The sequence below is a fragment of the Moschus berezovskii genome, chromosome 14 (assembly GCF_049115385.1).
Source record: "Moschus berezovskii isolate FMDL1 chromosome 14, NW_MosBer_1.0, whole genome shotgun sequence".
NCBI classification, from domain to species: domain Eukaryota; kingdom Metazoa; phylum Chordata; class Mammalia; order Artiodactyla; family Moschidae; genus Moschus; species Moschus berezovskii.
This window is the reverse complement of record NC_142473.1, coordinates 71,219,340-71,233,310: the sequence shown is the minus strand read 5'-3', so window position 1 is coordinate 71,233,310 and position 13,971 is coordinate 71,219,340. Positions and strand designations below refer to the sequence as shown.

The window sequence follows — 13,971 nt, the reverse complement described above, 5'->3', positions numbered from 1 at the left end:
TCTAGTCAAGGCAATGGTTTTTCCCGTGGTCATGTATGGTTGTGAGAGTTGGACTGTGAAGAAGGCTGATCGCCGAAGAATCGATGCTTTTGAACTGTGGTGTTGGAGAAGACTCTTGAGAGTCCCTTATACTGCAAGGAGATCCAACCAGTCCATTCTAAAGGAGATCAATCCTGGATGTTCATTGGAGGGACTGATGCTAAAGCTGAAACTGCAATACTTTGGCCACCTCATGCGACGAGTTGACTCACTGGAAAAGACTCTGATGCTGGGAAAGGTTGGGGGCGGGAGGAGAAGGGGACGACGGAGAATGAGATGGCTGGATGGCATCACCGACTCTGTGGACATGAGTTTGAGTGTACTCCGGGAGTTGGTGATGGACAGGGAGGCCTGGCGTGCTGTGATTCATGGGGTCGCGGAGAGTCGGACACGACTGAGCGACTGAACTGAACTGAACTGAACTGAAGTTTTGTTCACCACTGTGTTCTCAGCACCTAGCAAAGCACCTGGTATAGTAGATAATAAATGTCTGAATGAATCAATCAGTCACCATCCTCTTTTCAAAGGCAGGTTTGCTAGTTCACTGCAAGGAGGAGTCAGGAAATCAAGAGGACAGTCTGAAACATTAGGTCAAGCTGGTGCCTAAAACCAGCATGAACCCCAACACTTTGAAAGAGTGTCTCAAAGGAGAAAAGGCTGTGCCAGCTCCTTTACTGATGGCCCTTACCCTGAGCCTTCCATCACAGAGACAAGCAGAAGCCCTGCCAATTAGAAAGGTGGACAGAAAAACCTGCTGCTCAGTTCTACTCCTACTTTCTTCCCTTCACCTCCAAGACGGAATACTCATTGGCACATGCAGTCATCATTCAACCTGGCAACGGGAAGGTGCCTCTCCTGGGAACCTGGGTGTAATTGTCGGCTGCAAACTTCAGAGAGGAATGGAGGTTTTGGAAAGTGTTCAGAGAAGAACATCAGAGAGACAAGCTAAACAGAGTAGCCTGGGGAGGAAAGAATTAATGGGAGGAGGTGACTCCACCTCCAAGAACAGCCCCCAGGTTAAGGGCTTAGTCCCCTACAAAGATGAAAGGGGTCTGGATGGAAGCTTCTAGATGATTATCTTATTAAAAACTGTCCTCTAATTGCCACAGAGGTTTAGATCACCAGAGGTGTGCAGAATACGTCTGAGAAAGTCTTTAAAGCCAAGGTCACTAAAGCTCTAGAAAAGATTACTGAAACTAACAAGGCATATTCTGCCTATGAAAGAGAACCACATAGCCTCTGTCCCTTCTGCAGCCATCAGTCAGGGTGGATGTGTACAAGTCAGGTTGATAAAGTACAGGTTATTCAATGATAAGACAGATTCCACACTTGATTTTATAGCAGAACACTTTCATCCAATAAAATGTTTCTTGGAGTTATAACATACAAAATTAACATGTAAACGTGTTCTGGTTGAAGATGTAGGAGCACCTTCACTGTGCAGAAGACCCTGCCACCCAATACGCAGGACAAGAAGGGACCCAGCAAGAACATCCCGGCCCACTGCCCTCCAGTCGCGCTTTGGTGCAAAAACACAGAAACATGCATGCTCTTGTTTCTCCTATCAAGCTCTGAGCCTGAGTTTTCACTCTGAATGTAGCTCTGTTGAGTATCACGTGGGTGAGAGACCGTCAACTTTCCCTTTTAAAGTCCTCTGAATCTCTACTTTTGCTCAGGATCTCGTTCATAACTCTGGTTATCCACATTTCCAGGAGCATGAAAAAACTCACCAGATGACTTACAAACAATGTGGTTGAAGACCTAGAAGCCACCCACCTTTCACGCCTGGGTACTAGCACCACTCCAAAATACAAAAAGGCCATGAAGCTCTCAATGTAATTGCATTCGAGGGAAACAAAGCTGCAGGTTCAGTCAACTCTTGAGTAGACAAAGGTTAATTTCGAACCTCTGGTTTTTCAAAGTTTTGGTGAGCACTCACTGTGTGCCAGGCCCTGGGACTTTCCAGGGTCAATTTTTCATTTTTTTTTCCTACTTTGTCTTTCTAGGAGACACAACACTGGACACAAGTGTCTTTCCCAGAGAAGGGGAAGAGAAAGAGGGATGGTCTACATCTGAATCTAGAAGTAAACTTGATCAATAGATAGAGGTCTCTAGGCTGGAGTAGAAAAAAGAGAAGGAACCAGTGTGCACACCTACTATGTGCCAGGGACAGCACTATGCTGGTTCTACTCCTATATCCCCTACAATCCCTAGCTCCATTTTATCATTTAAAACATTATTTGAAAAACCAAGACTCAAAGAGATGAGAAACGCCACAAGTCACCCAAGAAGTAGGTGGCAAGCTACAATCAGGATCCACGTTGACAGGAGCTGACAGTAACCATCAGTGGAGCCAAGGGGTCTATCAGCCAACTCTTGCCTTCATTCCAGCTCCCAGCTCCATTCAATGCCTTTCTATCAGTTAGACTCTAGAATCTTTTAAGACTGGGAAATTTTTCTTTTGTTTATTGAATCTTACCCCACTGAGTGGGTGCCTTCTTAGTCTCCCTCAAATGAGTGGACCATCTGACGGATAAGACCTCAAGAAACAGTGAAAGTCTGCTCAGTCGTGTCTGACTCTTTGTGACCCCATGGACTGTAACCTGCCAGGCTCCTTGGTCCATGGAATTCTCTAGGCCAGAATACTGGAGAGGGTAGCCATTCCCTTCTCCAGGGGATCTTCCCAACCCAGGAATCGAACCCAGATCTCCCAAATTACAGCCAGATTCTTTACCATCTGAGCCACCAGGAAGTCCAAGAAACAGTACAAAGGTCAATAGGAAATATCCTGGATCAGACCAGAGGGAACAGGATCTACAGTATAATGTATTCCTTCAAAGGAGACCCCTGGCATGCATCTTGTGAAAACCAGCCCTTAAGGGGGTCTCCCAAGAGGCCACCCTAATTCCCCCTCATTTCTCAAACAGTCTGACTTGCACTGCCAGGAGTGGCTGACTCAAACTGAAACGCTGCCGCCTAGCTGGAGAAGAGGTAGCTGGGGTGACTCACGCGCTTGGAGCCTGCCTCTCTTGGACAGACTCATTTCAGCTGTCCAAGCATCAAAGGCTGAGTCAGAGTTCCCACCAGATGGGGGCTGCCTTGTACTTGCCTTCACACAGCTTGATCTTCTCCTCCACGAACAGCAGTCCTTTTGCTAGAAGCTGGTTCTGCCAAAAGAGAACAGAGGACACAAGACTTCACTGCGTGACTAACCCTTGTCCACTCTAGGCAGGTGAAGGCATGGAGCTCTAGGCACTTGGACACTGTCATGCCTCCACAGGCTAAAGAAGCCTTTGGTCCTCTAGGAAGGCTGAGGCTTTGGGAGGAGTCAGTGAGACAGTCCGTCACAAAGGAAGGAGACAAAAGCCAAACCCAACCAGCATTCCCATCCCTCCAACCAAAGAAGGCGTGACCGCAAGCTTGGCTGGACTGTCTGGAAGGACTAGGGTGGACACCCAATGTCCTTTGAGCCCTTCATATAAACTTAGAAAGTGGAGCATGCAGGCAATGGGAAATTATGCAGAAATGATAGACTTTTTATACAAACTGACGGTTTCTCAAGCTAGCATGAAAGAGACCGCCTGCAAAATTTTCAGCGGCAGTGAGTATGTGTCCCTGTGAGCGTGTGCATGAGAAACTTGTGGGAAGACAGAGTAAGATGAAGTCCCTTTGCAAATGCAACTAACAACTGTTGGGTGTTTTGCAGACATCACAGGATATTTATTCTTCGTCTCATCTAATTCTGACCCTCCCAATAATCTGATCAAGTTGGTGCTATAACCCCCTGACTTTACCAATGGTTAGGGTAGACTTGCCCACAATAGACAAGCTCCTGTGGGAACTCCATTCCTGGCTCCCATTCCTGGCTCCACCAGCCATGTTCTTTCTACTCTGCCTTGCTGCCTTCCAGCAGGTCTTCCCACCCAGATCCCCTTCTTCCATCAAAAGGCTACAAATGGTCCCACACAATGCAGGCAGCTTTTCTAAAGGTCACAGAATCTCAGAAATGCCTCACCACTTACCTCACATCTTTAGATTATCAAAGGCCTATGCTTATGGCGTGGGGGATCCACAGTGGTATATATCCTATCAAAAACCTATGCATTTCTTAGTGTTCTCCTTTAGAAAACCCTAAAACCATGTTACCATGATGGTGAGAGCATACATGGCAGAGAGGAAAGATCAGACAGGTGTTCAAGTCCAGCTCAGCCACTTTCTAGCTGTGTGATCTTGGGCTTCCTTTCCTGAGTCCTAAGCCCCTCAGCTGTAAAATAGCATCACACTAGCAATATCATAAAGTTCTTATAATAATCATTATAAATATACACACAGGGACTTCCCTGGTGGTCCAGTGGTTAAGACTCCGAGCTGCCAATGCTGTGGGCGTGGGTTTGATCCCTGGTTGGGGAACTAAGATTCCACATGATGTGCGGCACAGTCAAAAGATTAAATACATATACACACACACACGTACACGCGCGCGCACACACACACACACAGTAATCAGTGGTAATGGGCAGTGACAACAATAGTTGCTCTCTTAACCCAACTATCTTCACAAAAGGACAGGCGGGTAAAGAGATTCAATAATGAATGCACCTACATCAAACATATTAAAGCAGTTTATCAAAGGCACTATCACATTCCTGTGACTAATACATATATATGGAATTTTATAGACCCAATTAAAATTTCCAAGCTATAACCTAATTTGAAAAGTAATTAGCCACCATTTAGTTTCAAGATGGAACCCCAGATCAAAGTTACAGTGACGTCCTATAGGAGTCCACCAACTCTGTTAAAGGGAAAAAGATCAATTCCTTTCCTAGGAATTACGGAACAGACAAATAATGAAGGTCAAACTCTGTGTCCTCTACCTTCCACCAAGCACACGAATCCCAGAAGCAAGAAAAACATCACAGCACCAAACTGAGATGATCAAAATCGGGAATCTGTGCCACCTTAGCTGGGCAGGAATGGATGGCACAGGTGTTTCCAGATGTAACCAACCCCCACCAAATGGCTCTGAGCCAAAATCCCAACTCAGGCCTGAAGTCTGTGCCTTGGTCCCTTTCATTGGCCCATAGGATGGTCTTAGGATGTCCCCGGGTGCTCTGTGCGAGGAGTCCTGCTGCCTTGCTCTCCATCACCACCTCCACTGCCAACACGGATACCCCAGCCTTCTTCCAAAACAGCCACAAATCCTCCTTAATTTCAAGTTTCTGAGATTTACCTCCAAATGTACAAGAGACTCCTCCCTGTGATGCAGGTTTCATAATTATGTTCCTGCACTGTAATTATTTACATTTAAAAGGTGGGGGGTGTCCAAGGCACCGAGAGAAATAAAAGCCTAGTCCAGGTTGAGTCAATAATAGTCAATCTATCCCATGTGTCAGGATTGTAGGTTCTCAGGGGTGAAGACCGTGTAATTTAGGTTACCACAATGCTTAAAACATGGTGAAGTTGCTCAGTCGTGTCCAACTCTGTGCGACCCCATGGACTCTAGCCTACCAGGCTCCTCCACCCATGGGATTTTCCAGGCAAGAATACTGGAGTGGGTTGCCATTTTCTTCTCCAAAACATGGTAGAAGCTAATAAATATTCACTGAGTACATATTGCCTGTTTGGATGTTACACACCATTTTTGTTTTTAAGAAATCAAGGTAAGAGGTAGAATGTTTTTAAGAAGAGAGAAAGTGATGTAAGTCCCTAAAATTCTAATCTGCAATAGGCTGTGTGCTCAGTCATGTCCTACTCATTGTGACTGTAGCCCACCAGGCTTCTCTGTCCATAGAACTTTCCAAGCATAAATACTTGGATGAGTTGCAATTTCCTACTCCAGGGAACCCTCCCAACCCAGGGACTGAACTCAAGTCTCCTGGGTCTCCTGCATTGGCAGGTGGATTCTTGACCACTGAGCCATCTGGGAAGCCAACATTCTAACACCCTTAGGCGTTTGTACATTTTGCTCTTATTTTACAAATGGCATTTTCTTCATAGGATGAAAACTACTTTGCATCTTACTAGACAAACTTTAAAAAATGGCATAGGCTCTCCTTCCTGCTCTTTTCCAGGTCTTCCCCCTACAAGGCAACATTTGGGGGAAAATTTTTTTAAAACTAAGGAAGTCATTTGTATATTATGGAAGAAATGGAAAAGAAAACATTCTTGTTAAATTTCTCATGATACATAGCACAGAAATTCTGTGGCTTAGACTAAAATAAGAGTTTTATGAACTGAACTGAACAAAAACCTGAGGTGAGAAGGGGCCTTCAGAATCATCTAGTCATTCTCGCCTCTCCCCAGCTCTGTGGTCCGAATCAAATGGTCACACACAGTTTCAATAATTTTTTAGGTTGGACCCATTTTCCAGAAAGCTAAAGCACCTTTCAAAAGCGTCTTAAAGAAAGCATTTTTACTCCTAGGCTTTGTAGATTTTGCTCTCATTTTACAGTTGAATAAACTGCAGCTAGAAGTAGAATCTCCATCTTTTATTGGGAGTTGGTGATGGACAGGGAGGCCTGGTGTGCTGTGATTCATGGGGTCGCAAAGAGTCGGACACGACTGAGCGACTGAACTGAACTGAACTGAATTCGGATCTTTTGGGCTAGCCTGGCCCTCAGCCCCACCTCTCTGGAGCATCGCCCGCCACCTCCTTAGTGGCACTCGGCCCCCTCTTGCATGCTTGAGCCCTTTGAACCCAGCCTGCATCTCCGGCTGCGCTGATTGGCCAGGTGCCCACCGTGCGCCCCACCTGAGTCTCAAACGGAGCCAGTCACTTGCTCTCCTGGGAACTGTAATCAACCAGGCCCCCTTAGATCCAAAGGGCCCTGTAATCCTAAGGTCCTGGTGCTTTGAAAGGACTTATGCTCTGCAGTTGCCTTCCTCACTTCATAATATTTTTATTTTTGAATCTGTGTTTTTTTTAAAGAATAGGCTGACAGGGCAATGGAGCTCACCCCAGGGGCTTCACTTAGGCTCACTTGTGGTCTTGTCTCCTACAGCCACCCCAGTAGGGGTTTTTAGGTCCCTGCTTCCCACCCCCAGCTGTTCCTTGCCCTGCCAATCCCCCCTACCCTGTCCTACCACCGCTGTCATCCTACTCCTAAGGTGATGACAGGGTCGCGTCAGTGGAGGCCCAGGCCCTGGTGCCTTACAGCATCTTGCAGAAAGCCAGGCGGCAGACCTCCATGCCGTGGGCTGGCAGAGCTCTGGCTCGAGTGCTGGTGACTCAGTGGGGGCCTCTTGACCACCCCTGATCTATGTACCAAGACCATGAAGGTTATAAATCTTGGGGGTCCCCTGTCCATGGTGGGTTGCAGCTGCAGGTCCATGGGAAGGGAAGTGCCTTCCACGCCCTGGTGGCAATCACATTTGCATTCTGTACCTGCTAATGATGAAGCCCACCCTGTATGCTGATCACTTCACCTAAGGACATGCCAACTAGACATCTGTGTGGCTCAAAATGGCTGAGATTTAAAGAAAAAAGAAGAGAAAAACAGCCTGGGTTCAGAGAGCTATCTTGTCTTTCTAAGTGTCTGTTCCCCCGGCCTCACCTGCCAGTATTCCCAGCACCAGATAAACACCAGACTCTAGAAGGTGCTGAGAAAATGTCTGTACGGGAACAGAGCTGGAGAAGATCCCGACTTTCCTCTTGTCCCACTCCCTGCCCAATGGCACCAACCCCATCACCTCCCAACCCAAAGGCTTTGAGCCAAAAAACCAGTTATATTCAATAGCAGCCACCTAGGAAATGAGCCAGTTGTTACTTAATGCAGCCCCCATAAATGAACTTGGACAGGGAATACATAGCCCTCTAATGAAGTGGCAGAGAATCCAAAAGAAAAAAAAAAAAAAACAGCTGACCTGTGTTTATGAAGATGGTGAAAATGGGCTGCCAAAGGAAGAACAAGGCTCCAAGGAAAAAATGCAGCAAAACACAAGGATGTCTGTAGAAAAGTATCCAAAACTATGCACTCCTCAGTGGGTTGAAAAGATTGAGCTCATCCTGGGTAATCCTGGAGGGTGGGCAGAAGGAGTTGGGAAGGACAGAGGAGAGAGTGGGCCTGTGACAACTGTAGGGCTGCTCCCTGACCTGGCCAGAAGTACTCAGGAAAATGAAGAACCAACAAGCTAGGAGCTGGGGTGAACGACGCTACTCCCACACAAGGTAGGAGCTCTGTAAATGCTTGAGGCTGCTAACCATCCATTGCTTCTAGTGCTTCAGCAGTGGTGATGGCAGTAAGAATAGAAAGAATGACAGTAGGGATAACACTGGTTTTTACTCTTTGTCAGGCACTGTATTGTACCCTTAGAATGCATGATCTCACTGTACCGTTGCCACAAACTGATGCCCTTTATACAGAAGAACTGAGGATCAGAGATGTGAAAGTGAAAGTTGCTCTGTCATGTCCAACTCTTTGCGACCCCGCGGACTATACAGTCCATGGAATTCTCCAGGCCAGAATATTGGAGTGGGTAGCCTTTCCGTTCTCCAGGGGATCTTCCCAACCCAGGGACTGAACCCAGATCTCCCGCACTGCAAGCAGATTCTTTACCAGCTAAGCCACAAGAGAAGCCCAAGAATACTGGAGTGAGTAGCCTATCCCTTCTCCAGCAGATCTTTCCGACCCTGGAATCAAAACACGGTCATCTGCATTGCAGGCAGGTTCTTTACCAACTGAGCTATTAGGGAAGCCCTGAGGTTCAGAGAAGCAACTAGCAAATGTGAGACCAGAACTTGCATCCAGGTTGGTTGGAATCCAAAGCCCAAATCTTTTCCCCAGCATATGACTCTGTTTTACTTCAGCAATGATGATTTAAAAAAAAAAAATGCTAAGGTGAACAGCTATCATTCCTTGATGGCTCACTTTGTATTACACAAAGCACTTGATATATGTCATCTCCTCTAGTAACTGGCAACAATCTTTTGGAGTAGATACTGTGATTACAGCTAGATTATCACTAAGAAAACTGAGTTTCAGAGAGGCTAGGTAATATGCCTACATTCACACAGCCAGAAAGTGTTCTGGTAAGGACTGGGATTCAGACCTTCCTGGCAGAAAGGCTGTTGTTTTTAGGCATCACACTCTTCTGCCCTGTCAGTTGGAGAGGTTTTTAATGCCCTTGCCTACAAAGGAAAATAGATGAGATTCATCTGGTTCAGATATGGTGGGGAGGTTGGCTTGGCAATTTCAGGCTATGTAACTGGGTTCCACCAAAACTTTCATTTGTCTGGGTCATTGCTGCTGCCCAATCCTGCTAACAACTTCTCAACTTCTGCCTCTCCGAAAGGGCTTTCCTGGGGCCTCCCTCTCCGCTGTGCTAGGTCACTTCAGTCGTGTCCAACTCTGTGAGACCCCATGGACTGTAGCCAGGTTCCTCTGTCCATGGGATTCTCCAAGCAAGAATACTGGAGTGGGTTGCCAAGCCCTCTTCCAGGGGATCTTCCCAACCATATTCTATATCCAGCAAGGCACACATCTGGCTCTCAGATTTATTCTATTCCCAGATAAGACATTCTTTCCTACCCCAGAAGGATTTGGCAGTATGTCACTCTGCCTACCAAGAACTTGTATTAACCGATAATTCTAGTCCAGGCATTTGTTTCCAGGGGCAGCAATGTCTATAGAAGCTATCGCTGGCATCAAGCCAATGATGGATTCTTGGGCCACCTCCATTTTTTCCCCCTTTTGTGACTTTGAAAGTACAGCCATCATCTCCAATGATGTCTACATTTCCTGTGAACCTGGATGTCTTCCTAGATAAGCAATAAAAAGTCTTATAAACAAAACTCACCCCCAGGCCCAGAGAGTTCTTAATAAACCAATGTGTAGGAGTGATGAGACCAGACAGAAAGCCCCAGATGGGAGACTGAAGACAATTTAAAACCTGGTACAAATGCTAATTCTTCATTTAGCATGATTTCATTGGTAAAATTCACTGAAAGGGTGAACTGGGGCTTTTTTCAAGTTATTTTATGAGGAAGCAGGAAAACAGTCCCATGTCTGTTTTGCTAGATACTGAAAATATAAAAAAAAATTTAAAAGCATTGAAATTTCTCTTCCCTGGGGTTTTTCAGGGGATGTCTCCAGGGCATTTTTAACACTTAAAGTATATAATCCAAACGATTTTTTCCCGTGGCCAGATGGCTTGGGTTTGATCTACGCTCTACCTTTTACTGGGCTTCCCAGGTGGCGCTAGTGGTAGAGAACCAGCCTGCCAATGCAGGAGACATAATAGACACGGGGTATGATCCCTGGGTCGGGAAGATCCCCTGGAGGAGGGCATGGCAACCCACTCCAGTATTCTTGCCTGGAAAATTCCATGGACAGAGGAGCCTGGCGGGCTACAGTCCTTGGGGTCATGAAAAGTCAGACACGACTGAATCGGCTTAGCATGCACGCTGTCTTTTACAAGCTGAATGATAGTGGATAACCTCTCTTTCCCCAGGTTCAGCTGCAATACATGCTAAACAATAACAATGAAAATTTTCTCATCAGCTCTCAGGAGGACTGCATGACTTTAGTGCAGGAATGGTTCTCAGGTCAGTTCTCAAGACCTGAGCGCACACGAGAATCACCAAGGACTTGCTAAAACACAAACTGCTGGGCCGCAACCCCAGTTTCTGATTCAGTTCATCTGAGGAGGGGCCTGAGGACTTTTTTATCTGACACGTTCTCAGGTGAGGCTGAAAATGCAGGTCTGAACCACACTTTGAGAACCAACAGCTTAGAACAATGCCTGACACGTAAATGTTGGAAAATATTAGCTTTTGTTACGATGATGGTTATTTTTGTCTTCCTTTAGTTGTAAAACAGCCTCAGAGCAAGGCCCCCTGCTGCTTTCCAAGTCTAACAAATTCTCTTCAGCCTTCCCACCTCGGTCTTTACTTCTCAGGCCACTGAAGTGCTAGATGTTTCCATGGGTCCAGCATCTACCTCTGAATTCCATCCCTTCTCACACTGGTTCCCTAAACCCGTCTCCTGCCATTCCCAGCCGAGTCACCCAATTTCATCCATAATGGGTTTCCAAAAACACGTACGCATGTGGAACAAGACACTGACGTGTTATAAGGGGGAGTTCCGTTCCCATAGAGCATTAGATGATGAAATCCCTAACTACACCTCATTTTTGGAGCTCATCTTCGGGTGATACATTTGCAGCATTTGGTACATACATGTTCCTTCTTTAACAGTTGGACCTGTAATAACCTTGTCTGATGAGGCTAAAGAGTTGCTGTTTCAGCATGTCCACAGATTTCCACCTTTCTCTCACTTATATTAGGATTTATGGTTATCCATTTCAAGACTCATTTTTCCATTTATCTTCATGAAATTGGAGGAAAGTCCAATAAAAATATTCAAATAATTGCATAAAATTCAAGTAATTGCCAAGGAGATTAAGCACAGCAAAGCGGCTGGAAGGTAACTGCTGGCTTGTGGGCAACCCCACAGAAGGCAGCCTGAAAGAGCCAAGGGTCCTCCTGGAAGCCCCCAGACTATGCCAACTTTTGCTCTCCCTTCTCAGCAGCCAAGGGAAGCGTTAGGCCAGCCCAGTGTTCATAGACTCTGTATATAAGTAAGGCCTCTCTCCCAAGAGCTGGCCAAATTCAAAATCCAAGCTCTAATGACCTCCTCACCTAAAGACATCATCCTCTCCCCATCTCTCCCACCTTCATCCTGGAGTTCAGCTCCTCTTGTTCAAAGCCCCTCTGGATCCTGGCTCCAATTTCACCTTCAAAGCAGTATATGGGAACTGTCCCTCACTACCTGCGTTGCTTCAGTCATATCCACCATTTTGTGACCCTATGGACTGTAGTCCACCAGGCTTCTCTGTCCATGGATTCTCCAGGCAAAAATACTGGAGTGGGTAATCATTTCTTCCTCCAGGGGATCTTCCCGACCCAGGGATGGAACCTGAGTCACTTATGTCTCCTGCGATGGCAGGCTAGTTCTTTACCACTAGCGCCACCTGAGAAGCCCTCCTGATTGATCTTTTTTCCATTTCAGGAATCACGCTGGCCTTCCCAAGTGGATTAAAAATGAGTTTAAACTTTTGTACCCTATTCCATTTGGTTTGGAAATTGCAAAAATTATTTCCCCTGCTCTTTATCATTTCTCCACCCTAGTTTTCTGGATTCTTACAAGCCGTGTCTCTGTACCTAAACAACGTATTTATTCTGGGCCTGCTTTTAAGCCTTTACCTTCCACTCAGGGCTTCGGTTAACATAATGTTCTGTATTACCTGTATGGATGTATCTACAGCCCTGCACTTCTATGGGTCTCTCCTTCAGCTTCCTGCCACGTGCCACATGCCCTTGAGGAATCCTCTCTGATAATGGTGAGTTAGTGGGAAACTGGCCTCCTGGGACTCACAGATGAGCAGAAGATGGAAACATTCATATCACACACTACTAGGCCATCTGTGACCTATTGACAAGCGTGGTTGCCAAATTTCCCCTTTTGCTAGGTAGCGTCTTGTTCAAGGGCTTCCCAGGTGGCTCAGTGGAAAATAATCTGCCTGCCAATGCAGAAGATGCAAGAGACTTGGACTCAGTCCCTGGGTTGGGAAGATCCCCTGGAGAACAAAATGGCAACCCACATCATTATTCTTGCTGGGAAAAATCCTATGGACAGAGGAGCCCGGTGGGCTACAATACATAGGGTCACAAAAGAGTCAGACACGACTGAGTGACTAAACAAAAACAACAAATCTTGTTGAAAGTCACTGACTACACATTGAGTTTCTGTATCAAGCAAAACTCTGGTTCCACCAAAAATAATTTAACTTTCTGGGCTTGAGGAAAAGCTTCCAACAGACACAACACAGCCAGCAGATGCAGAAACATAGAAAGTGCTATCTGCCACTCTTCCCATCCCCACGTCCCGAACCACCAAGGTACCTAATCAGTTAAGAGAAAAATGCAGAGCATTTCCTATCATCCATTTCCAGAGTTAAAAGAAACCAATTACCCCCAAGGGCTGTCTCTAGGATATAGAGTTCCTGTCGGAAACCCCAATTTTCCTGCTGGGCGCAATTCAAAACAGACCAAGGAAAAAAGAAAATCAATACTGCAAATGTCAAAGATTTTTTCTGGCCGGTGTCTTCTGGAAATCTATCTGTGCTTTTGCCAATCAAACGGGCTGTCTTCTCTGTGTGCAGGCATAAGATAAGCACCATTTTCCCACCTGCGTTCCCCCCGCCCTCCCCTCGGGTCATTTTCATTATTCTTCCCTGAAGACCATCTTTTTTTTAAAGCTGCAAAATGAGAACAAGTTCACTTTCAAAAGCGGAGCCCCAGTGATGGATTTTACAAACAGTGATCTCTGGATTGGGGGTTCTGGGTACCAGGAGGCAGACCTCACTGCTGGGTACAGATGTTTGGGAGAGTGGTCATCTGATCCTCCACACAGAGGAGCCCACTCGTCACCTTACCCAACAGCCATGTCCATGGCACATGGGTTGTAACAGTCCACCCCCGGATTTCCTCCCTCACTTGTCCCCAGACCGTGCCCCCTCCTTCTGTCTGGAGGGATGCTCTTTCTGGAGCCCATCCTGACTGTCCCTCTTAAAACTACAGCTGACAACTGAATGTGAAGGCTGAGGTTGCCTCTATCCTCCTTCCCTCCTGGATTTCCCTCTTCATCTGAAGAACTATTCTCGGCGTGGCTTTGAAACCAGCACATTACCGAGGGTGCCTGGCGAAGGACTTTTCAAACCTGAGTCTCTCTTGAACCACATCACCACTTGGCCACAGCCAGGGCCGCTTACATTGTTATTCCTGTATACTAGTTTTCTTCAATCAATCCATTTTTCTGTTCTTTAAAGATTTTTTTTAATGTGGGCCATTTTAAAAGTCTTTATTGAATTTGTTACAATATTGTTTCTGTTTTATGCTTTGGTTTTTTTGGCCCAAGGCATGTAAGATCT

General features: G+C 46.2%; 1 protein-coding gene across 3 annotated transcripts in view; it reads right to left on the bottom strand.

The window, feature by feature from the left end:
• The window catches only part of PRR5L (proline rich 5 like), an 83,000-nt gene that overhangs the window by 23,972 nt on the left and 45,057 nt on the right, over positions 1-13,971 (bottom strand). For 2 of the 3 annotated variants that reach the window (XM_055423850.2, XM_055423849.2), the window contains exon 5: positions 3,149-3,206. The exons of the other annotated variant lie outside the window; for it this stretch is intronic. In XM_055423850.2, the coding sequence (XP_055279825.2) occupies positions 3,149-3,206 (58 nt within the window). The remainder of the gene's footprint in view (positions 1-3,148; positions 3,207-13,971) is intronic. 3 annotated transcript variants of the gene reach the window in all.